The sequence below is a fragment of the Hippocampus bargibanti genome, linkage group LG02, assembly GCF_051943395.1.
Source record: "Hippocampus bargibanti isolate YZ-2025 linkage group LG02, ASM5194339v1, whole genome shotgun sequence".
In the NCBI taxonomy this organism is placed as follows: domain Eukaryota; kingdom Metazoa; phylum Chordata; class Actinopteri; order Syngnathiformes; family Syngnathidae; genus Hippocampus; species Hippocampus bargibanti.
In genome coordinates, this window is record NC_142735.1 from 12498847 (window position 1) to 12522822 (window position 23976).

The window sequence follows — 23976 nt, forward strand, 5'->3', positions numbered from 1 at the left end:
AGTGTCGGGAAATTGTTTGTTTCACCCTGTCGGATTTGTTTCATCTTGTCATGTTTTACTCATGGTTTTGTTTACTACTTTGGACCGTTTTGTTTTGCTGATTTGTTTGGGAGATTTTGTTCTTGCCAGCTTTATTTATAATAATAATAATAATAATAATAATAATAATAATAATCATAATAATGTAATTTCTAAGCGCCTTTCAAAACTCTTAAGGACACTTTACAGTCACAGGATTTTTTTTGTGCGGGTGAGCAGCGGCAGCCATTCGCGCCAGCGTTCACTCTACCCGGAAGTAACGCAGCAATTTTTCAAATATATCCTGCTCCTACATCCTGCCTGCATTTCTGGAGTCCACCGCCACAACCACCTTGCAAGTTGTCACACAACATATAGTCAGCAATGTAATGTGATGCGAACAACATAAAAGTTGCATTTGCGTCTACCAAGTGTCTATTGTTACATTGGATTGAATGCGAACCCGGTTCAAATGTGTCTGCTCTGTAAGAGCTCTTGCCAGTTGACACATACGGGTGGTCGACACATGGCTTTTGGGGGGACCACTTTGGTGCACCAAAGCACTACTTTGAGACCTGATGGCTGCATGTGTGTCCATTAAAAAACAGTCAACTGATCACTTGCCGCTGCGAGCCTTTGATTCACTTTGACTATTGCCTGCAGGTCATTGATCCCTTTGGATTCATTTGATATATGTGTGTGTGTGTGTGTGTGTGGGGGGGGGGGGGGGGTGAAGAGGTAGTACGTAATCCCAGCCTCTACTTTAGCACCTTATAATGTGGTGCGCCTTATATTTGGAAAACATATACATGTATTTATAAATCATATTTGGAAAACATTTGTTCATTTATTGAAGGTATGACTTTTTGTCCGCCTTTGAAGTTTTGAAGTTTGAAAATGCACCATTCATTGGGGTGCACTTTATACTCCGGTGCACCTTATACCAGTGTTTGAAACAATGTCACGTCAGCCAATCAAAACCCTGCTTTCTGCTTCTGGAGTTTCCCGGGCGTAATAGGAGATGCCAGCGTGACATCGTTTGTTATGATCACGTGATCGGCCGCTAATTTCCGGGAGGCCGATAGCCAAGTAAACACAACAGTTGTCAGCGAGTGCGATCATTGTTTTGTAAGCGTATGCCTTTCATTTTCTGTTTCGATGACTGAAAGTCTTCGCGTTTTAGTACGATGGTGATATCGTGTGTGGTTGTTGGCTGTATGAACCGTTTTGTGAAAGGATCCGGGTTAAAATTTCACCGAATACGGATCGCTGAAGAAAACAAACCGGTTCGTTTGGCAACTCGCATACTCGGCACGGCATCCAATCAGAAGCCTGCTTCATGCTTTGGACTTTCCCGAGCGTTATAAGGTCGTCCATTTGCATATCATTTTCCAAAGTAGATGCACAGAACCTCAGTCCCAGAAGAAAGATAAAAAAGAAGCTAACAAAATTTATGACGCTCCTAAACGTAAACGTACATTATCCAGTGACTGTAAAGTGTCCTTGAGAGTTTTGAAAAGCGTTTAGAAAATGTATCATTATTATTAAAAGCATCGTGGAAAGAGGAGTTGACTGGGCTTGTAGCAGACGACGTACCGCAAACAGTGTATGGACAAACGACAACTGGAGCAAAATCATCAGCATGGGATATTTACGATAAATGAACCAAGGGAACATTTGTGGTAGGTACATCCTTCATAAAGACATTCCTTAATACTTTGCAACAATGTTTTTTTTGCGGTTAGTCGTCTTATTGTGTTTCAAGTTGTGAAAAATGGGACAGGCAACTTTATGGCTGGGCAGGCAACTTTTCAGACGTGTCTGCCCTGGTGTCCGGTAACTTTTTGTCATGAGTTTCAGACACTGCTTATACACCGGAAAATACGGTACGTCGATGCCGCGGCCCTATCGAATCGGCCTAAATCAAACAATTTCTGAAGATGGTTCATTCATTTGCTGCTTGGAGATATATCATCTGGTCAGAACTGACTGAATTTGTACCGAAGCGTTGCTTTTGAATGCATTATGGCATTTTAGCTCAATTTTACAAATATTATTTGCCGTTTTTATGGTATATACAATTGCAACATCGATTAGACTGGGTCACCCTGTTAAGAGGTTGTCCTCTGAAGAAATAACAAGGAAGAGAATAACTATCTTCATTTTAGAGGTCCAAAGGTGTTGTGCCTCCCGTGTAAATTTATCAAACGCTGCAAATGGCTCTTTAGTTTCCGACAGTAACGTAGTATGTCCGTCCTCACTTTCTGTATAGTGATTCACCACGACTGCGTCAGGTGATTTAGAGCTTTTGTCCATTACATTCCTAGCCCCTTCGTTTTAAGTCCTTTAAATTGAGGTTTCACTATATTTAGAGATGTTCGACGGGCGGCCCAGTAGTCGCGTGGTTAGCACACTGGCCTCACAGTGCAGAGGTCGCCGGTTTGCGTCCCAGTCCGGCCTCCCTGTGTGGAGTTTGCATGTTCTCCCCGGACCCGCGTGGGTTTTCTCCGGGTCCTCCGGTTTCCTCCCACACTCCAAAAACATGCATGGCAGGCAGATTAACCACTCCAAATTGTCCCTAGGTGTGAGAGTGACTGTTGTATGTCTTTGTGTGCCCTGCGATTGGCTGGCAACCAATTCAGGGTGTCCCCCGCCTCGTGCCCGAAGACAGCTGAGATAGGCTCCAGCAACCCCTGCGACCCTAATGAGGAATAAGTGGTATGGAAAATGAGATGAGAAAATGAGATGAGATGAGAGATGTTCGACATTGAACGTCATCCAATTGGCCTTAAAGAGCAACAAAAAGGAAAACAAGATCGTAAAGACAACATTACTCACTGTCACAAGTGCAAAAAAATATAGATAATTTGAAATGAAACTGAAGAACGCACGTAGAGTATATATACACACACAGTGTTTTGAGTTTGCTGTCTCGGCTGCAGGTCAAGCACTCTGTCCTCAGGGGAAATTTGAGGGTGGAGAAGACATGAGAGAAATCATAAGGGACCCAATGATGGCTTTACTGACACCAGATACACACACTCGCCAGACCCATCACTACGGGCTGGCCATTGGGGGCCGTGACAACCCAATGGGGAAAAGGCTTTCTAAGAATAACATTTTTCATTTTTGGGCATTTTATCACCATAGCTATTCTTGTACTGTGAAATACTTGTGTTAAGTTTAACATTACTTCGTCAGAAAATTGCAATCACTCATCTCTAAAATGTATGTAGACATGTGTACTTATGACATCATCCTCTCAAACCTTCAGTCCACTATTTTATATTTATTGGCTGTGCACAGGTTAGCATACATTTTGATGACTAGCACTCTTAGTTTTGGCTGGCAACCAGTTCCGGGTATCCCCGCCTACTGACCGAAGACAGCTAGGATAGGCTCCAGCATGTCCCATGACACTTGTGAGGATAAGTGGATCAGAAAATGGATGGATGGATGAGCTCACTTTTCAAACATTAAAGTACGATATTTTCTGCACTATAAGGTACACATAAAAGCATTCAGTGTTCTCAAAAGCCAATTGTATGCCTTATAATCTAATGCACCACATATACGGATCAATATTCTGATTTGTTGGATGTAGTATTTACAATGTTCTGTTTAGCACTTTGTTACAGGTGGCAGGGGTCGTGAAAGTGCAATGTAAATAAAGCTGTATTGTATTCCCTTTAGTGTACTTCCATCTAGCGGATGCATAACCAAAATGTTTTTTGTTTTTTTTACTGAGACATGTTCCCTACATATTTATGAATGTGACAAGAATGTTTCTGAATATGTGTGTATTTTATTTCATGAAGCCCTGATTGTGGAATGAACATTTATGGTGCACACAGCTGTAGACAAAGAACAGTGCTGTCCATTTGCAGCGGATCCCAGAAAGAAAAAGCTGCTTGTCAATCAGACAATCAGTGAAATGCTATCACCTGGTTCTGAGATTGTGTGCAGTGAAATGTCAAATTCGATGCACAATAAATGGCAGTTGACAACTGTAATCGAGTAGAGCACAGGGGCAAGGGAGGCAATTATGTGGGTGATTTGTCCATTGGGTCCAAGTCGCGTGACGCAACCCAAGTAGCGCAACACACAGACACGTCCATCCACATGTTTGCAAAGATTTCAACATTATACTCTTTTCTTATACAATATGATAGATAGATAGATAGATAGATAGATAGATAGATAGATAGATAGATAGATAGATAGATAGATAGATAGATAGATAGATAGATAGATAGATTTTCTTTTTTTCCCACTATGACTTTATATGCCATCATGTGGTGCAATGTTCTGATTGATCTTGCGCCACACCCGCCTTCCCCATCGCCCGCTGCTCTTCAAAGGCCACAGCGTGCCATCTGCATTAACCCCACATGGGATCATTTCCTGCTCATTGTTAAAAAACATGTCAGATGTGGACATAGCATAATTAGCAAACCGTATAATGTCATTATGGTCACGGGCATGTACTATACTTGTCACCTTGGTAATAAGCAAGCCACAAATTTGACGGTACTCCTAATTGAGAGTCCTAGCCCTCCGCACGCCTTGATTACATAACCGTGAATCTCACTGATTGGCGCTGTGTGGCTTCACGCTAGGGGGGTCCTTGGTGGAGAGCAAGTCCTGTGTAAAAACATTTCCACGCTGTGGTCCCCGATCATGCATTTCACTCTGAAATGCTCCCACACGTTTGCCATCATGCCGTGCAGAACACCATATAGTTTCGTTTCTGCCACCGGCGAAATCATGTTAGATCTGTTCTCAATTTTGCTTTTAAATAGTTCTATGTGAGGCACAAAAAGCACATTTTGGATGCAACAAAACTTAATGTTTGAGCAGTGAGAAGGTATTTGCTTAAGGCTTCCAGTAGCTGAACTATATTCTATGAAGAAGTTGTAGAGCTCTTGCACGCTGCACTAACAAGGCATTTTTTATTCCTCTACCGGTGATATCTTAAACGAGCAATACAGAACAGGGCCCATAAGGTTGACATAGCCTCTTCCGTTCGTTGAAAGCAGACATGCGACCACGTGCCTGGCGTGCCCGCAAGCCCTCTGAAAAATCACTTAATGTGAATTAGTATTGACCGTCGCCCCTCATCAATGGAGGCCAACAGCGGTGTGGAGGGAGGAGGAGGATGCCATGAAAAGAGTCAACGTCATGTCGACATTGTGGAAAAACACGGCACGGTGTAACAACAGTGTGCAAACGGTATTATTCACTAAACAATGGCAGTGTGCTCTTTTCCATGTGTATCGGCTAATAAAATAATTGCCACTTCCTGGTTGGAGGTGCCATGCTATGATTAAGGCACTCTCTCATTGTGTGTTGTTGCTGCTGGAAAACCGAACACACAGGAAGTTGCTCTGGATTCCTTAACACAAACATTCCAAATGATTGTTGAATTTCTCAATGTCCAGTGTGGGTGTCCAGCAGCTGAAACACCACAAAAAGCAGAACATTCAAATTAATAGTTCCTAATAATAATGGTGGTTATTGGCTAACCTGACTATTAAACCAAAACAAACAAACAAACACGCAAAATACCGAATGAACTGAAAAAGGGGCCAAATAATTACAATTTAACCAGCATCCAAACCCAATTCCAATGAAGTTGGGACATGTACATCAGCAAAAACAGAATACAATGATTTGCAAATGACATTCAACCTATAGTTACCAACCACAAAGACAAGATATTTAATGTTAAAATTAATGATCATTCTTGGTTTTCGGAAATAATCTTGAATTTAGAATTTTGTGGCTGGAACCCATTTTAAATACATGATCGTGTTCATAACAGTACTTCATTCTTAATTAACATTCAGTCAATGATTGGACACCAAGGACACTATTTGTCGAAGCTTTGTAAGTGGAACTCTTTCTCATTGATGCTTGATGTTCAGCTTCAGCTGTTGCATTGGTGTATTTTGTCCTTCACAATTTTCAATGCATGGTCATGACAGGTCTGGACTGCAGGCAGGCCAGTCTTTTCCCACATTCTGAAAAAGACCTTGATTGTATGGCGGCATGTGTTACTCCAAAACCCGTATGGAACATTAGCATTACTGGTGCCTTCACAGATGTGTAAGTTGCCCATGCCATTGGCACTTTACATGGCCCCATGCCAGTTCAGATTTTCGCGTTTGAACTTTGCATCGATAATACAGTACACTAAAATTAAAGTAAAATAACTAGCCAACTAACTTAGCAATCCCAGCCGCTCAACCACTCAGTCACTCATTGAAAAACAACTAACTAAATGACGAACGAATGTTACAATTACGTAGAAACTTAAAACTAACCAACTACTTGAATAAACTACGAACAAACTTCAAAACAACTCAACAACTGAGCCACCATGAAGAAAAACTGTAAAATGTCCTTGAGAGTTTTGAGAGGCACTTATAAATGAAATGTATTATTATTATTATTATTATTATTATTATTATTATTATTATTATTATTATTATTATTATTATTAATAAAAAACAAACCACACAAAAAAAAACACAATAAAGTATAAGATATTTCCGGAACAGGTTTTGCTGCCTGAGTTGGCCACACAATTGTAAAGCAATTCAAGAAAAAAAACTGTTTGTGTGTGTTTGTTTGCACCCGCGTTTGTGATCAAAACGTTCCACGTTTAATTGCTGGCTCTGGTCTGTCTGTGTTGGGAGGGGGTAGGAGGCGTGGACAGAGCGACCGAGAGAAGGGAGGAGAAGTGGGGTCGTTAGCGGGACGCTTTCCCTCCTCTGCTTCACTCTCTCCATCCTGTCATGGTGTGAGCCTCGTCCTCCACTATACACCACCACCACCTCTTCTTCCTCCTCCTCCTCCTCGCTCTCCACTCGTGAAGGCTACAGCAAGGACATCCTCCTCCTGCTTCTCATCTTCCGACTCTTCTCTCAGTGCAGACGATGCGAACAACGAGCTGCTAGGACAACTTCTCATTCTTCCGCTTCTTCTTTTCCTTGCGAATCGCAGGTAATCATAATCAATGTTCGATGCTGATACTGATGTTGCGCCGACTAGGGTAGATCCTAGAGTAGAGCTGTCCACTTGCCGTGGTGCTGAAAAGCGCCTTCGAGACGTAGAAAGAGCGGCTAGGGTTTTTCCCCCGCACACTCGTCGCTACGCGTGCACGGCAAGCCGGGCGAGAGGGGGAGTGGTGTGCACGAGTGACTGCCGTGCCGCTTTGATAAAGCCGACGCAGGATAGGACGGAAAGTTTGACCACACGATCGGAACATACGTGCACGCACGCACGCACCCACACAACACACACACACACACACACGCACACACACACACACACACACGCACGCACACACACACAGTTACCGTCAAGTCCGTTAGTGGTGCTCTCTCTCCCTCTCTCTTTTTTTCTCTCTCTCTCCGTCTCTCTCTCTCCCCTCTCTCACACACTCTCAAGCAGAGGGCACATACCATTAATCAGAAGAAAACACCCACACACCGAATACACAGTCTTGATTGTGTATTTGTGTGTCAACTACACTATGTAACAGTAGTGTTACCGCATTTGTGAGTTGGTGTGTAGATGTGGTGTACAATGGGAGAGTGCTGATAGCTGTGTTTGGGTACTGGTCGTGTCACGATTATGTGTTGGTTTTATATAGTGGTGTATTGCATTTGTTTGATGTTGATCCGTTTGTTTGGAAATTTTGTAACTTGCTCTCATATTATGCACATGATGTGGAAAATGTTTACTGGTGTGTGTCGAGGTGCGTACAATAAGTCTACTGATTGTGAACCTTGTGTGTGTTAGTCTTGTGTGAAAATTGTGCACTCTTAGTGTACTGGGTGTGTGATGATGGCGTGAAGAATGTAAAGTCCTTATGTCTTATGTGGGAGTTGTGTTGATTTAAACTGTTTCAATCTTATGTTATGTGTTTTTTTGTACAAATGCTGAATATTGATTATTTGTTGGCAAATGAAGTGAACGCTATGTGTTTTCGTTTGTGTTAGTTGTCAGATTTTTCATGAAAGGTCTTTGTGTCAATGTTGTGTGATATTGAGACAAAGATAAAGTAAATCTAGTATTATCCATTCCCTGAACTGGGTGGTGGCCAATTGCAGGGCATACAAAGACAAACAAACATCCACGCTCATGATCACACTAAGGGACAATTTAAAGTGTTCCATTAACCTGATGCACATGTTTTTGGAACTTGGGAGGAAACTGGAGTACCCGGGGAAACCCAACACAGGCACAGGGAGAATATCCCATCGCCACACAGGAAGGCAGTTTTGGGTTAGAACCCACAGCCTCTGCATTGTGACGCAGCCTTGTTTATCAGTCCATCGCTGTTTTTCCATTTGTCGGTTAATTATTTTAGGGTTCATTTCTTTCTTTTTCAATAAATGTTAAATAGTCTGAAAGGTTTCGGTTATTTGTCAGTAAATTGTGTGAAGGCTGCGCGCTGTTTTGTGAATAAAGTGTGCACTTATAGGATTGGATTGGATTTGCCTTTATTAGTCTCACAGTGGAGAAATTTACATTTCACAGCAGCAAAGTTATGCTCTGTAAATTGTGTACTGCCTCCAGCACTGTGTGCATGTAGTATGTAAAATGTACAGTGAGACCTTGGCTTACAAACTTAATTGGTTCCCAGACAGTGTTTAAGGCGAAAAGTGTGTATCCCCCAAAAGAACTTCCCATAGGATCCAATTAAAATGAGAATAATCCATTCCCAGGTTTCCATAAAATATAATTTTCAACTAAATAAGCCTTAAAACTACACACAACATACCTGATTCTATGTATAATAAAAATGCTATTGTATTGTAATGAAAGAAATTCACTGCACTATATAATAGTCACTTCATTTACATTTGTGATGGTCATTGATGGCTTGATGGAATGGCGTTGGAGGTCGGAGGTCAGAGGGAATTGCTGTTTGGAAAGAGAGTCACATTCCATAAGGACTGTAATTAAATAAATAAACTGTACTGTAAAATCAAGTTTTACTTACCTTTGTGATGGTCGTTGAAGGCTTATGGAAGGAGAGTCACCTTCCACAAAGACTGTTGGTAACTCAACCTCTGGTGTGGCTTCTCTTCTTTGCTTCCTTGGAGACTCCTCATCATTTTTGCTGATTAAAAACCTCTTAATTGACACCTGTTGCTTTCTGACTTGTAAGGTCTTACAAAGCTGAGCCATCACATTATCGTTCATCATGTTGATGATTGTCATAACCAGAGTCTTTTCTGGATGCAACTGTTCGATAAAAGCCTGCACATCATTCCACTTTGCCAACATTGCACACAAACGCACACCTTGTTCGTGTTTTTCAATTATCTCCTTCTTCTTCTCGACAGTGATTTTGTTTTGTGTCTTCTTCGGCTGAACACAAGCCTGTGGTGCGGTCTTTTTCGATCCCATAATAGCAAAATTATCTGCAAATAGCTCCTCGGAGGCGATCGACGTGTGAATTCAGAGAGAGGGGGTGTGGAAAGGTGCACCGGCTGCAGCGCTATTCGGTTGTGTGCTTCCGCCGAAGATCCGAAGATCACTCCGCCAGATCCGAAGATCACTCCACCAGCCGTGGTGGGTGTGTGTCGCGAAAAGTAGTGCGTATTTCAAGGTTTAATTTTAATAAATTTGACGTTCGTAAACTGAAACGTTCGTAAAGGTGTTCGTAAGCCGAGGCCCCACTGTATATGGTTGGTGTGCTGGTGTGTAGCTATTGTGTCCACTTTTTTGTGGAGTATGTAGATTATATGTAAAAATGAAAATATTGTGTGCGAGTTTTTCAGAATGAATACGTGTCTATTTGCTGTTTGTACGGAGATTGGGTGCTTCTGTGTTTGTTATGTTGTACCGTATATCATGTGTGGCTGTCATGCGCTGGTAGTGCAGTATTGTGCAGCTCGACTGGTAATGTTATTTGTTTGTAAATTGTAACCATGTTGCTCAGTAAAAGGGTCCATGTGAGTTATTGTGTGAAACATGTTATCTTTGTGTTGTTGAGTGAGCATGATCCATTATTCCTGCACAACATATCATGCAAGCCAGCAGTCAATGCTCGTTGCGGCGGGCAGATTGTGCGATGGCGTATGGAAGTTGTGTTTCAGTAAGCGTGCCAGTTTTGTTCTTGTCGTGTGAGCATGTGCAAGACAAATTGAACACGGGTGGCACGCTGGTACGTGTTCATATTGTGCGGGGGTGCACTGTTGTCTGTGAGCAATTGACACAACTGCACGTCAACTGTGTTGTGATCCATCACAAAGCAATATAATCATTTCATTAACTCCGCATCCCCTTTTCTTTTCAGAACTCGGGACTTCCACTCATCTGCCACCTTTGAATGTGACATTGCTTGAGCAGCCAGGGAATAAAAAGCCATGAATTTCGTCATGAAACAAGCGTTGGGAGGTAAGATTTTGCTTCTTTTTTATATTGCGGCACACATACGGAATGAGTCAGCAAATGTTTGTTTCCGGAAATGCTTTTTCTGTCAAACGTGAATGCCTTCCATGATGTTGCCACTCACTTACTTGCCCACGTAATTGACATTGCCCACCTAAGGAAGGTGCAATGTGCGGCCTTGATGCAAGTCTGCAGAGTTTTGGGGAAATTAAATTTTAATTTAAAAAATACATTAAGATTAGATTATCTAGTGGTCTTTCAAGGGCACCTTTAAAACTTTGTTCTAATTTGATTTGCAGATCTACTTATGGTAGGCATACCGAAAAAACGATATTGTTGGTCAGTCAAATTTTATTAGCAGAAACATTGATGTGAACTTGGATATATATATATATATATATATATATATATATATATATATATATATATATATATACATAAATATACATTTACATATATATATATATATATATATAGTTTTACTGTATATACAGTAAAGTCTCGTTATATCGATATCAGATATATCGATAGTCCCGGTTATATCGATACTATTTCTATGCACGCACGGAGAAAATTACATGCAAACATGGTCGGATATATCGATAGTCCCGGTTATATTGATATTTTTTCGGACTCCCTTGAATATCGATATAACGAGTATATATATATATATATATATATATATTCATTCCCAATCCAGTGGAAGTAACAGCAGTGTGTGTATGTGTGTGTTGTTTATTTCTTTGTGTGTTTATTTTTGAGAATGGAAGAGCGATCAAAACAGCAATTTATTTATCCTATGAATAATAACAAGGAGGAAATGAAGCAATTTCAACCAGCCTTCTAATCTGTCATCTTCTCATTTGAGAAATGTGATGCAATCGCTCCCCGGGGACGCCGCATTATCATACAGCAGACAACTGGCGATCATGTATGAATTTCACGTATGAATATGTAGATGGTGAAGTGCTTTGTATGCCTCGGAGAGTCTTTGAGCGTGAGCATCTTTAGAATTGACTAAGAGTGTATTACCTCGAAATAAGGCCCAATTAAAGGTAAGCCTTTGGAGAAAAGACAAATATTCCCCGTCATTTATTCACCTCATTTTTACTCAGTGGAGGAATAGCCACTTTGCTATGTGTGGCACATGCGTACTTGTATGTTAGACTGTAAAGTTGTATAGATTTATGTTAGTGGGGTACTGCTAGTATGCTGGTGTACTGATGGTTGCACATTTGTGCCCTGCAATAATCTGCTGGTGTTCACTCAACACCTAGTGTGTTAATTTTAATGCCCAGAGATGATCATTTAAGGGATATTGGACCATTTTTTGCCACACATCAACCAAACACTGTTTGGGATTGATTGGTGAATATGATAAAAGATGACTGACTTTTTTTTTTATTTTATTTTTGTGTGATTGTGCTATTGAGCTCAGTGTGTGTAGACCAGAGGTGCTCACACCTTTTCAGCATACGAGCTACTTATAAAAACAACCAAGTCAAAATGATCTACCCACTACAAAAATGCAAAACATAATTATTTTCAAATGTATTAAGGATTCTTTATATGTACAATCGAGGATAAGGTTTCTTCAGCCATCATCTGTACTCTTTTGAAGGTGTCGGACATTTCACCTCCTATACAAGAGGCTTCGTCAGCGAACTAAAGTCTTACTGGTCGTATCGGCCCTATTTATATATCCCTAATGTCCAGACATGGCGGCGCCGGACACAGCTATGATAGGTCCCTACTCTCAGGTTGGGGGGAGCAGAGGACCACTCCCTGTGGCCCCACTGATTGTATGTACAATGTATGTTGATGTACCTTACATAACTGAATAAGCCAATATTGCACAACACACATCATAACTACATATACATAACATAATAAATAACTATTAACATTATTTGTAATTACCTGAGTTTACTTTGATGACTTGCACTGAATTGAATCAGCCAGGGATGCATAGTCCGGACAGTAGATGCTGACAGCCAGCCTCAAGCACATTTCCAAATGTTCATCAGTCATGGTGGAACGGTATTTGGACTTAATGATCTTCATGTAGGAAAAGGCTGACTCACATAAATAAGTGGAGCCGATTAATGCCGTCAAGGAGGTAGCACATTTCCTCATGTTGAGCATTTTAGCGCGTAACGCTTGTTGGTGGATTATGCAATGGTAATTCAAGAAGTCTGCCTGCACTTGGTAATACGCATTTTGAAAATGACATCGTGAAGAAAAAGTCCACCTCCCATTCCGTATGAAAATAATATGTTTTTGCCTTCTTACCTGGTCCAGCTTTCTCACTCATTTTGATCACCATATGTCTTAGCAAGGTCTTAAAATCTGAGGTAATTCGCTGACTAGCTTGTAAATTTTGCGGCGCTTAGCGCCGTTGTTTACGAATGCGCGGCAACCTAAAGGTCAACATTTAGTTGCATCTGAATGGTTGCCCTGTATGTCAATCATGTGACGGGACGTCTGATTTGCTGACAAATGTTTTTTTTACTGTCACGCTGCCATCGACCAGTACTACCTCCGCGATCGACCAGTAGATCGCGATCGACATAATGAGCACACCTGGTGTACACAGTTGAAGGTCAAGCGAACACTGGCGAAAATGGGACTTCCTTTTCATCTAACTAACCACTTAGGAGGGTGCGGCGGATTAGCTCCAAGCAATTATGTCGACCTCTTCATGTGAGCTACCGGCGTACGTTCACACTCCATCTGCTCAACACTCACATTTCCTCCCCAAGTTTTTCTCCCGCTTTTGTGCTGCTGTGACGGTCTTTGGAGCGCGACACATAGAGAGGGGGTTGGTTAGAGCAGCAGGAGTCCAAGCGTGCAACAGCCGTTGGTCGTGTTAGTGGTGACTGCAGCGCTGCGACATTCTGTGCCGGAATAAAATGTCCAAACCATCTCCACCGTCGATATTCTCATTTTAGTTCAGAAAGATGATCTGCCGAAGCCTTATATTGTGTCTTAAGTGCGGCTTTAGTTTTTGACGAAAGGTGCTATCAATACTTTAACTCTCATTTCAAGCTCATATAACTTCAGACTCATATAATTTAGGAATTAACTCTTTTTCTGATGAAAGGCTAATGTTTCTTACGCTGCATTGAATGTTTATGTAGTCGTAAAACTTAAAATTATGAGAGTCCTGGAATTCGAGTGACAATGACAAAAACCCTGGCACTGTAGTGCATGCATTTTTGCACGTCTGCCAGTGAATGAGTTCAAATGACATTTCATCATGATCATAAATTGGTAGAATTTTAGAATGTAAATGATCGTCAAATCATGATAATTATATCTTTTTAACCACCTACATTCATACGTCTGTGTAAGCTCAGTTGTACAGGAGTGGTCCATCGATGAAAAGGTTTCTTCAGCCGTCATCTGTACTTCTTTGAAGGTGTCGGACGTTTCGCTTCTTATCCAAGAAACTTTGTCAACAAACTAAAGTCTTACTGATAGTTTAGGCCTTATATTTATATATCCCTACTGTCCAGACATGGCGGTGCCGGACTCTGCGATGATAGGTCCCTGCTCTCAGGTTGAGGGGAGCAGAGGACTACTCCCTGCAGCTCCACTGATTGTTCCTATTTTTCTGACTAACGACTGGCCTGATTGCCCCACTTCCTCCGGTATCATCTCATCAGTATTACTAATCCTATGTTGCCTCAGCAGGCTGTTGTACGAACGATCCAAATTGAACCTCACCCCACCATATCGGGAGCGCTTTGCACTTATAGCGAATTCTCCTACTGATGGCAGAGCATCAAGAGCCCAATAGAGGTTCAGTATCTTCCTCAAGGATACTTTGCCAAGGTTGCAATGGTTGGGGATCGAACAGTCAACCTCTGCTCCCCCCAACCTGAGAGCAGGGACCTATCGTAGCAGGGTCCGGCACCGCCATGTCTGGACAGTAGGGATATATATATATATATATATATATATATATATATATATATATATATATATATATATATATATATATATATATATATATACATACAGTAAAGTCTCGTTATATCGATATTCTCGGGAGTCCGAAAAATATCGATATAACCGGGACTATCGATATATCCGACCCTGCGCGCATGTAAATTTTCTCCTTGCGTTCATAGAAATAGTATCGTAATAAGCGGTACTATCGATATAACCGATATCGATATAACGAGACTTTACTGTGTATATATATATATATATATATATATATATATATATATATATAGTTTGCTGACGAAGTTTCTTTGATAAGAAGCGAAACGTCGGACAAGTACAGATAATGGCTGAAGAAACCTTTTCATCGATCCACCTACATTCATGGATTACCACGTGTGGCATTTTCTTGTGAGTCAACATTTCATTAGTGAATAACTAAACTACTGTTCTCCCCAATTTCTTGGTAATTGGGTCAATTTTTTTGTGACATCAGGCTGGTCGTTCCAGTGTTTGTGGAGCAATTCCAGCTTGTGATGTTGAAAGACCTATTGAATTGTGTTCAAATTGTTGTTGTGTCATTGATAAGTCTGTGTTTCAATGCGCTTTCCAGTGAGTCTGTGGATGTTTTCAACTGTGGAATCCTTTAGCGATAACGGTGAGAGGTGTGTTGATGAAGGTAGGCCTCCAGCCGAGGCTTATCTTTGGCGCAAACAGTGTTTCCACTGTATGAATAAAACATATATGTGGATTGAAAGTGTATCCGATTTAATGTGCTCATGGTAAATGGGTTGTCACTTATATAACGCTTTCATCTCAGGTACCAAATGCGCTTTGCACTTATAGCTAATTATCCTACTGATGGCAGAGCATCGCGAGCCCAATAGAGGTTCAGTATCTTCCTCAAGGATACTTTGCCAAGGTTGCAATGGTTGGGGATCAAACACTCAACCTCTAGGTTAGGAGGCAAACACTCTCCCACTAAGTGGACAAATGACAAATACATTCAATCTGCAAATCAGGAAGAATGATGCTTGCATATAGTACTCACTATGTCTTGGTGTGTGCAAGTTTGTAAGATAAGATAAGATAAGATAAGATAAGATAAGATAAGAGAAGAAATGGGGAAATCTACAGCAGCAAAATTGAAAGGGGTGGGGGGTTTAAAAGAAAAACAAACAATTCCATGCACAAAAAGACTCAGAAGAGTAAACTGTTCAAGTGCACAAAAATGTTTCAGAAACAAGAGCTGTACATGGTAGGGTGTTCATGGCTCCTGTGGTGTCCGCCCTGGTCAAGATTTATCACCTGTTCCATCAAAATAACCTGTAAAAAGCTGCATCTGTAACCTCTGCAACCCGAGCATATAGTACAACTCCCCTGCATCTCCATTGGCCGAAGAGGAAGAGGCAGAGGATGGAACGGGACAAATTGGCCCTTCAGAACCTGTTAATGGAGGATGTTTTTGTCTACTCCAACTTCTTCCATCGCTCACTCGGCAAATCCGCCTCCATTCCCTCCTCAACTGCCTCGCCTTTCAACTCATCACGTGCCATCTCGCCATCCTGCGGGTGTTACCCCCCACCCATCTCACACTTCTCTGAGTCTTTCTCCCTGTGCAGCACCATTCCTCTCAGCTCCCTTTGCCGCCATTAGAGTAAATCTGAAGTACAAAGAAATAAAACCTCCTTCGGGGATGCGCCAGGGAAAATGGTCTGTGTGCCCTAGTGTACAGTGTGTACATAAAATACATAACAGTGGAATATGTTTATGAAAAAACATCATTGATAGAAAATCACAACAAACATAATCTTACTGAATTCTGCAAAAATAAAAACAAGTACAGTAATACCTCAGCTTACGAACGCTTTAGCTCATGAACTTTTCACCACACGAACATTAAATTCGCAAGCATATAGTCTTGGCTGACGAACTAGTTTTCGGCAGACGAACCAAACCACACGGTCGGACAGCGCCACGGTGGCTAGCGGACTAGTTTTTGTCCCCCCCTTTCTTTGAGTGCGGATGTGGTTTGTTATCGAGGATACTCTTGCTATTATGGGACCAAAAATTCATTCCATCAAGCCATCAACTACAATCACAAAGGTAAATAAAACGACTTTATTATATAGTACCGCATATTTCTTTAATTACAATACAATGGCACATTTATTATACATAAAATAAGGTATATTTTGTGTAATTTTAAGGCTTATTTAATAGATAATTATGTTTTATGGGGAACTAGGAACGAATTATTCTCATTTTAATGGTTTCCTATGGGAAATTAATGTTGGGGATACACACTTTTCACCTTACACACTCTGTCCAGGAACCAAGGTATCACTGTATATCTATATCCATCCATCCATCCATATGTTTGGAAAACTAACTTTTCACCTGACACACACTTTCTGGGAACCAATTAAGTTCGTAAGCTGAGATATCACTGTACCTTTAGGAAACATTCTTAACATGACGCTAACATTGTCGATTGTTTCCAGGTGTGTCTGGGAGATATGCACCTCAGAAGCCTTCTCAAACAAGTAAACATTGACTGTTTGCTGTTTGTGTTTCTGTGGACATTTATTTATACGTATTGAAGAGGTGAATTGTGCAGTCAGTAGCTGTGCGTGACTTCGTCCCACTCTATTTTGGTCAGCCAGTGCAGTAAAAGTATGTACAAATCGATAAAATACACTTTAAACACCCCAGGGTAAATAAAAAAAAAAAAAAAAAAAAATTTCAGTTTTTAATTATGACATGGAAGCAAAGACGAAAGCAGTGTAAAAAAACCCTGGCGACACTTGTCACGCAAACTTAGAATTCCAACTTATAAATATGGGAACTCATATGTCAATGTCTAGAAATGCTTCAAAAATACATCAAACAAGGTACACATTACATGATCATCAGTCCTCATCAGAAAATACTGCAAGTTTTTTCCCCTCTCTCATCTCCTGGCCATGGTTGAGAAAAGCATAAAGTTATCCCAGCCCTGACAAACGCATATGACTTCTTCGAGTGATATTCATTCAAACAGGAGATTTACGCGCAGGATGGGGTATGAGGCACTGCGTGTGTTATTTATCCCTTTCAGCTCGTGCTCACACTGACAAACAATTTTCCACCATCTTGGCGCCTATACCTTCCTATGATAACACGACGCGGGCTTTAAATAACGCACGCTTCCTGCCGCCTTTCATCGACAGAGACGTTTGCGCTTGGGTGGCCAAGCCCAGCCAGGCCGACAAATTCAAATGAGATTTTTTTCCACACTTGTGTTGGCTCCCAAGAATCACGCTTGCGGCCGCCAGCACGCCGGGCCCCTGTTTTTTGATCCGCTTCAGACGCCGTCTAATCCTGATGAATTGATACACGGTAATGTAATCGGACGCCTTCAGACACCCACCAGGCTACGCATGCCAAAGGAAAAAGATTTTGTCCTTTTTTTAATGTTTGGCTCAGAGGTGAAAATACGCAACCTGAAGAAAAAAATATGAGCCTACCAATATATTAATTGCGCTGTAATTACTGTTACATCATCAGTGGCTCAGCCGGGAGCTTATCCCAGGTTCCTAGTTGCTTCCTCACACATGGGTAAACTTTCCAATTATCTGTCATTCACTGGAGCTGGAGGCAGGCATTAAATGCAGGGTGTGTGTTGGCAAAAGAAAAGGATATTGGGCGATCAGGTGAAATGTCAAGATGAAGCTAAAATGCAGCATAACCTTTACAGGTGAACTTTAATTTTATCTTTTCTAAACTGTTGAGTGTACGTGTCCAACTACTGATTGCCGCAGCACATTTGCAGCCACTTGATCTTCTCTAACAAGGAGCGGGACTGTTTGATTTTCACCCGCAAATCCTGGCAAAAAGCATATATTGTCTTTACGTTCTGACTGCTATATGCCCATCACGAGAGCAGAAATCAGAAGAAAACTTTATTATAATTATTTTTTAATCATTGTTCCTGTGATTTATGAGGTGTGGCGTAAAAAGTGAGATTATTTTTTTTCCAAACTCAAAAGGATTTTTCACCTAAAAAACAGCCAAGCACTCTCAATTTGAAATATTTTCTTGATTTTCAACAAAGGCAATATTGGATTGGATTTATTCATTTATATCGCACTTTAAAAATAGCTGCAGATGTCAAAACACAATATTGAGACTGGTGAACATAGAACAACATAATGCAACATTATACAGATAACATCCGATTTATGACCGGGTTCCGTTCCGACAAAGCGGTCGTAAGTCAAACGGTCGTAAATCGAAAAGCATTCAAAATGGCTGACGCAAGCTTTATATGACAGGATAGTATATGATGACAATCTGTTGTTTTTAAGCAACGTTTTCTATTGAATACTATTATATACCAAACTGTTGACACTTCATTCATAAATGTTATAACTTTTAGTGTCATTTTATATTTCGTATTATCGATCTTTATTACTGTGTCGCGCACACGCTTTCTGATGTCCAAAATACGCACGACTTCCCACGCATGCGAACTGTCCAAAAATCGCTCTCCCTGCTAATGGAGAAGCCAGAAGAGGTCACACAACACACACGCTTGGACTGAGGCGGACGCCGAAGCAAAAAATTTCTACCGGTTGCCCTCTCGCAAGCCTCCGATTGCTGTGCGAGTGAGATGCTGACAGGCTGGAGAAAATTGTCGTACGCGTTTGTTAAGTAACAGTTATTTTGTATCCTCATTTTGTGCAATGCTGCAAATAAACATCCTACTTGTTCAATATTGTCAGGTTTGGATTGACAGCTGGAGGCAGGGCCATGCCTCCCCGCTTCCACCACTTCTTTCATCAGGACAGTGGGTACGAAAACGGGACGCTGTCAACTTGTATTTGTACTTTGTATTACCCTGGACTTTTTATATCTTCGATGCTCGGTCCGAGCCCCCCCTTCCCCTCCCACATCCCGTAAGTAGTACATATTATCTTTCGGGATTGTGCAAGTTGCTTTTCGCCACGGGCGTAGTATGCGGGTCGGGTTTCCCTTTCCCCTCTACTCGTCGTTTTTGGTATTCTTTATTTTTGATTATTCCCCTGACCCCCTTTTTGGGACTAGCACTTTGTGTTGCCTCTGAATAAATAATCCTGCTCGGACCGCGATCTCTGTCGCTTGCTTGGGGATCCAGACATTCAATTACGCTCCGACGAGTCGTCTGCTCTCTGCCTCGTTTGGAACGTGACAGATCTAAACAAGAAGGACCATCTCGAGTCCGTATTCTACTAAATGCATCGCTGAGGACGTGGTTGTAAGTACGGGTGGTCGTAACTCGTGCTGGTCGTAAATCGGCTGTTACCTGTACCTTAAATACATGGGCGATCATGCAATGTTAACCACAATTTCTGCATACGCCTTGTTTTAAGAAAGATCTTTCGATGAAAGAAGGGGGAAAAAAGGTGTCTTTTCACGAGTGCGTCAGAGACGTCACACTGTAAATCCGCATCAATTTCAAACTGAAAACGTTCCACAATGGGTCCACATGAAGCGCACCAAACACCATGCAGTATGGAAAAAAATAATAAAATAAAATAAAAATAAAAAACAAAGAGCTCTTGTAGACTTTGGACAACTACGGCAATTTTTATTTATTGATATAACATTTTGCTTCAGTTTTTATCTGCAACAAATAAAAATAATAATTGTAGGGGTTGTTTTACGTCTTTGTTTTGACGACCAGTCTATAAATGACCTTGTGTACGTGTTCCTCTTTTGAGAGCGTACACATTCCACTCCAATTTAGAAACAATATCGGCGTGAAGAATGATGGATGAAGAATGGTGGCTCATCTCGCCACAAAGGCCAAAGGATGGCACCGTGCGCTCGTGTAGTTCTTCAAAAGAAAGGTGACGAATGACAGCAGGTGACCTGAAACACAACTTCATTACCACATCACCGAGACATCTCCAGAAATGAAGTGCCATTATTGACTCCCCTTGAAACTGGTAGCTAAGAAGCGTTGCTGTTGCGCTCAGATCACTGGGGTGCCAATATTGTGCACTGTAAGGTAGTTGACAAATGTGGACAGACAAGGAACGCTTAAAAAACTAATTCACAGGAAAGGTGATGTAATTTGGTAATCGTATAAGGGGAAGTCCAGTCATATTTTTTTCATACCAATATATATATCTATGCAGCCCCATTGGTCTAATCGCGGTATGTGACAAAGGTTTCTTTTTTTTCCTCGCCTTATAAATGTCACATGAGCGAATGCAGAGAACAGGTGGGCTGTGACGGTCTTTATGCCCTTCGGCACTCAGACGTCATACTCTGTCAGCAACGAGTGACGAAATGACCCTCCCCCCAAGATCCATCTTCCACGAACAAAAAATGAATCAGATTATTGTTTTTAGATGAGCCGTGGTACATACAACATTATTGCAAAGAAATGCTTGATTTGACTCCCCTTTACAACTCCAGGTTTCATTTTGCAGGCCTTTGCCACCTTCGTTTGATGAAAACAGTGACACTCTCTTGTTTTTGCTCTTCATCCAAGGAAAATGACAACTGAAAACAAAATATGTCATGTTTACTGCAATGCAACTGTGGCTTCCATTTATCAATGATGAAATTGCACAATGGAGAATAAAAAGAACAACTTGAAACAACCCACAGAGTAAAAAAGAACAACGCATTTACGGTTGCTCTCTCAGGTGTTATTTGATGCATGAGCCGATATGCGAGGCTGACAATTTCAAAGTAAAAGCACTTCATCAAAGCTTTTTATTTTTTTTTTCCTGACAACATGAAAATTAAAAATATTACTTTTGCTTGTACAAGCACAAGATAGATGAGGAGATTCTGTAGAATAACAGTCGCAGCAGCAGGCTTCCTTCTAATTGCATCTTTTCTCTGCGATGTAGGCGAGGAATCTTCTGAGAAATACAACACCGTAATAGCATCAGCGAGCAGCCTTGATTTTTTTTTCATTCCTCGTGCCATTATTTTCACTGCATTGACAAAATAACTTGTGTTATTCCTCACACTTATTTTAAGAATGCATCGCAACCGTGAAATTAACAGGAATACAATTTCACAGTCGATCCGCCTGAATAATCACTTAATGACTTTTGGAGTGCAGCTAAGGCGGGAAAGACTGCTGCGTGCAAGGGTGTTGTCTGACACCTGTTTGAACATATTTGAAAATACCTTTAAAGATCCTTGCAGGTACACTTGAGAGTGTTTGCCAGTAAAAAATATTTTTACTTTGCGTTTGCAGCTGCATGCTTCCTTTATTATTCTCGGTTTGCTACAGTTTTATTGTTTTGTCATTTTGTGAATTCAGACGAATTAATGTATCCTGATGTAGGCTTCCAGAAAGCGTGGATGCCAATATGTGCCTCCAGCAACTCTGACTACCACCAAGTCCAATACAAAGCGCAGTGTGACTGTGCACATGTGTGGAATTTTCTCTCTTTTGGAATTTTCATACAGTAGGTGGGCGCAGAAGTGGGTGCTAGCGCTCCGTGGGAGTGAAAGCAGCCAACTTGATTCCCGGCCAAACCAAGTGGCTTCTGTCATTCTCTTAAATTTTAGGGCAGGAGAAACATGCGCTCTAAATGGCAGATTCCTTCCGGACTCTGTGCTGCTTTTAAAAATGGATTGACAATGATAAGAATAGAGCGTGATGCCCGATGAACCAGTGGTTAGCACGTCTACCTCATAGTGCAGTGGTTGTGGGTTCAATCCTGGCTCTGGCCTCCCTATATAGACAGTGTATGTTTTCCTGTGGCCTGTGTGGGTTTTTCCTCAAAGACTACGGTTTCCTTCCAAAAACATGCATGGCAAGCTGATTGAACACTCTGAGCGTGAAACCAAATGGGTGTTCGCCTCAGTGTTATCTGCAATTGGCTGGCAACCGGTTCAAGGTGTCCCCCTCCGACTGCCCTCAGACAGCTAGGATTGACTCCAGCAATGATGCAAATTGAACTGAATGAAATTATAGCGCCCTTCAAGTCTACTTTTCAATTGTCAGCTGCGCCAGAGGCTTGTAACCCCCCGTGAGGCGTAGTGCGTTCCAGTAGATTGCAAAACCACATCATCTGGACTTTTCCTGGCACATAAATGAAAATGTGCTCCTTTTTATGCCAACCGCACGTATGCCTCACCATTAAAATTGCACCCCTGGTTTTATCGGGATTTCGGATTGGCTGGAGTCAGACAGGTCGAGACCTGCTATATTTTTACATTCATTAATGTGATAAAGAGAAGCACAAGGTTAAAAAAAAAGACCTTGAATTCCTGTGTTATGAGCCCCCCACTGTCCTTGTAATGACTGTGACCTTTCTAGTGCTATGAGTGAAGGTTTTTAGTAGAGGGGAGCTTATTCTGAGACCCCAGCGTGCACGATTAGCTCACCAAATACGGCAGTCTTTTAAATGTAATGACTTAATTTTGAATGGATTTCACAGGAGAACAAAATCGTCTCATTTCTGTGCTTTGAAATGGTTGTTTTGACTGTCAAATCCACTAAAAAAATATATTAAACAGAATGTTTAATTGAAATTTTATTTATTTATTTATTTATTTATTTATTTATTTATTTATTTATTTATTTTTGTCTGGGCTCGTCTCAGGTCCCAAAAGTCTTGGTCTGTTTGTATAGTTTTGAGCACAACAGTAGTATAGTATGTCTATATGAACCACTTAAATCCAAACAAAATGCTTGTAATGGCCAGATAATCAGAGTAATTTCTTGTGAGGACAAGCTGTCTTGCCCCAAAAAGGCTGCATGGTATCAAAGCTTGTGTTACTTCTCTGGTGCAGTTACTTATAAAAAATCTCTTTGTGTGAGACAGACCACAGAAAGAGCTCCTGCAAGAGGTCCCAATTTCATTTCCTTCCAAATAATTTGATGCTTGATACTGGCGCATCAATCAAAAAGAAAAAAAAAATCAGTATTTGGTTTGGGGCCTCGCTCCAGATCGACACTTCTTTTCCTTTCGGCTTTTCCCTTCAAGGGGTCGCCACAGCAAATTAGTGTCCTCCATCTTTAGAGGTTTGATCCGCATGTTTGTTTTGGCCAAGCTTTTATGTCAGATGCCCTTCCCGACACAACCCTCTGTATTTATCCGGGCTTGGGACCGGCACAAGAAGACATATGTCCCTTTGTGGCTACAGACCAAGCACCTCGCTCAGTAAAAGGCTCCCAAACGCAAAATGGTAATCGGCACAGAACATTCAAAATCGCTCCAGATCAACACACGGGTGACAAACACACTGCACCAGTGGTGACGGCTCCACAGATTGACAGACACTCCATCTCAGCACAGACGGGACTCCTCGCCAGGATGAGTCATTGTGTTTGCACTGAATATTTGCACCTGCATTATGCAGCTCCGCCTGTGCTGAGAGATTTGCCGTCAAACGGCGAGGATGAACAAATTGGAAAAACGTATAGGGGGAGGAACCTCCCGGCCGAAACCTCACTGATTATACTGAATATTATATCAAGACAGCCCGATTCTTGCTTTGACACCTCATAATTGTCTCTGGCAAAATGTAAAAATGAGGAAAGGCTTGATTAGTGTTGCTGTGTCGTCACACGTGTGCACCGCGGCGCTGACG

General features: G+C 41.4%; 1 protein-coding gene and 1 long non-coding RNA gene across 3 annotated transcripts in view; both read left to right on the top strand.

Moving 5' to 3' along the window:
* Positions 1-1149: 1149 nt before the first annotated feature.
* LOC148901569 (complexin-2-like) overlaps positions 1150-23976 on the top strand; it is a 62794-nt gene continuing 39967 nt past the window's right edge. The window contains exons 1-2 of one of the 2 annotated variants that reach the window (XM_088989376.1): positions 1150-1700; positions 10337-10437. In XM_088989376.1, coding sequence (XP_088845502.1) covers positions 10407-10437 — 31 coding nt within the window. In that variant the 5' untranslated portion in view covers positions 1150-1700; positions 10337-10406. Of the gene's footprint in view, positions 1701-6740; positions 7027-10336; positions 10438-23976 lie in introns of those variants that run through there. The other variant, XM_088989375.1, reaches the window with a different exon arrangement.
* Positions 19520-20970, top strand: LOC148901570 (uncharacterized). Its single transcript, XR_016118077.1, has 3 exons — positions 19520-19660; positions 20127-20255; positions 20844-20970. It is a non-coding gene; the product is annotated as an uncharacterized LOC148901570 (long non-coding RNA).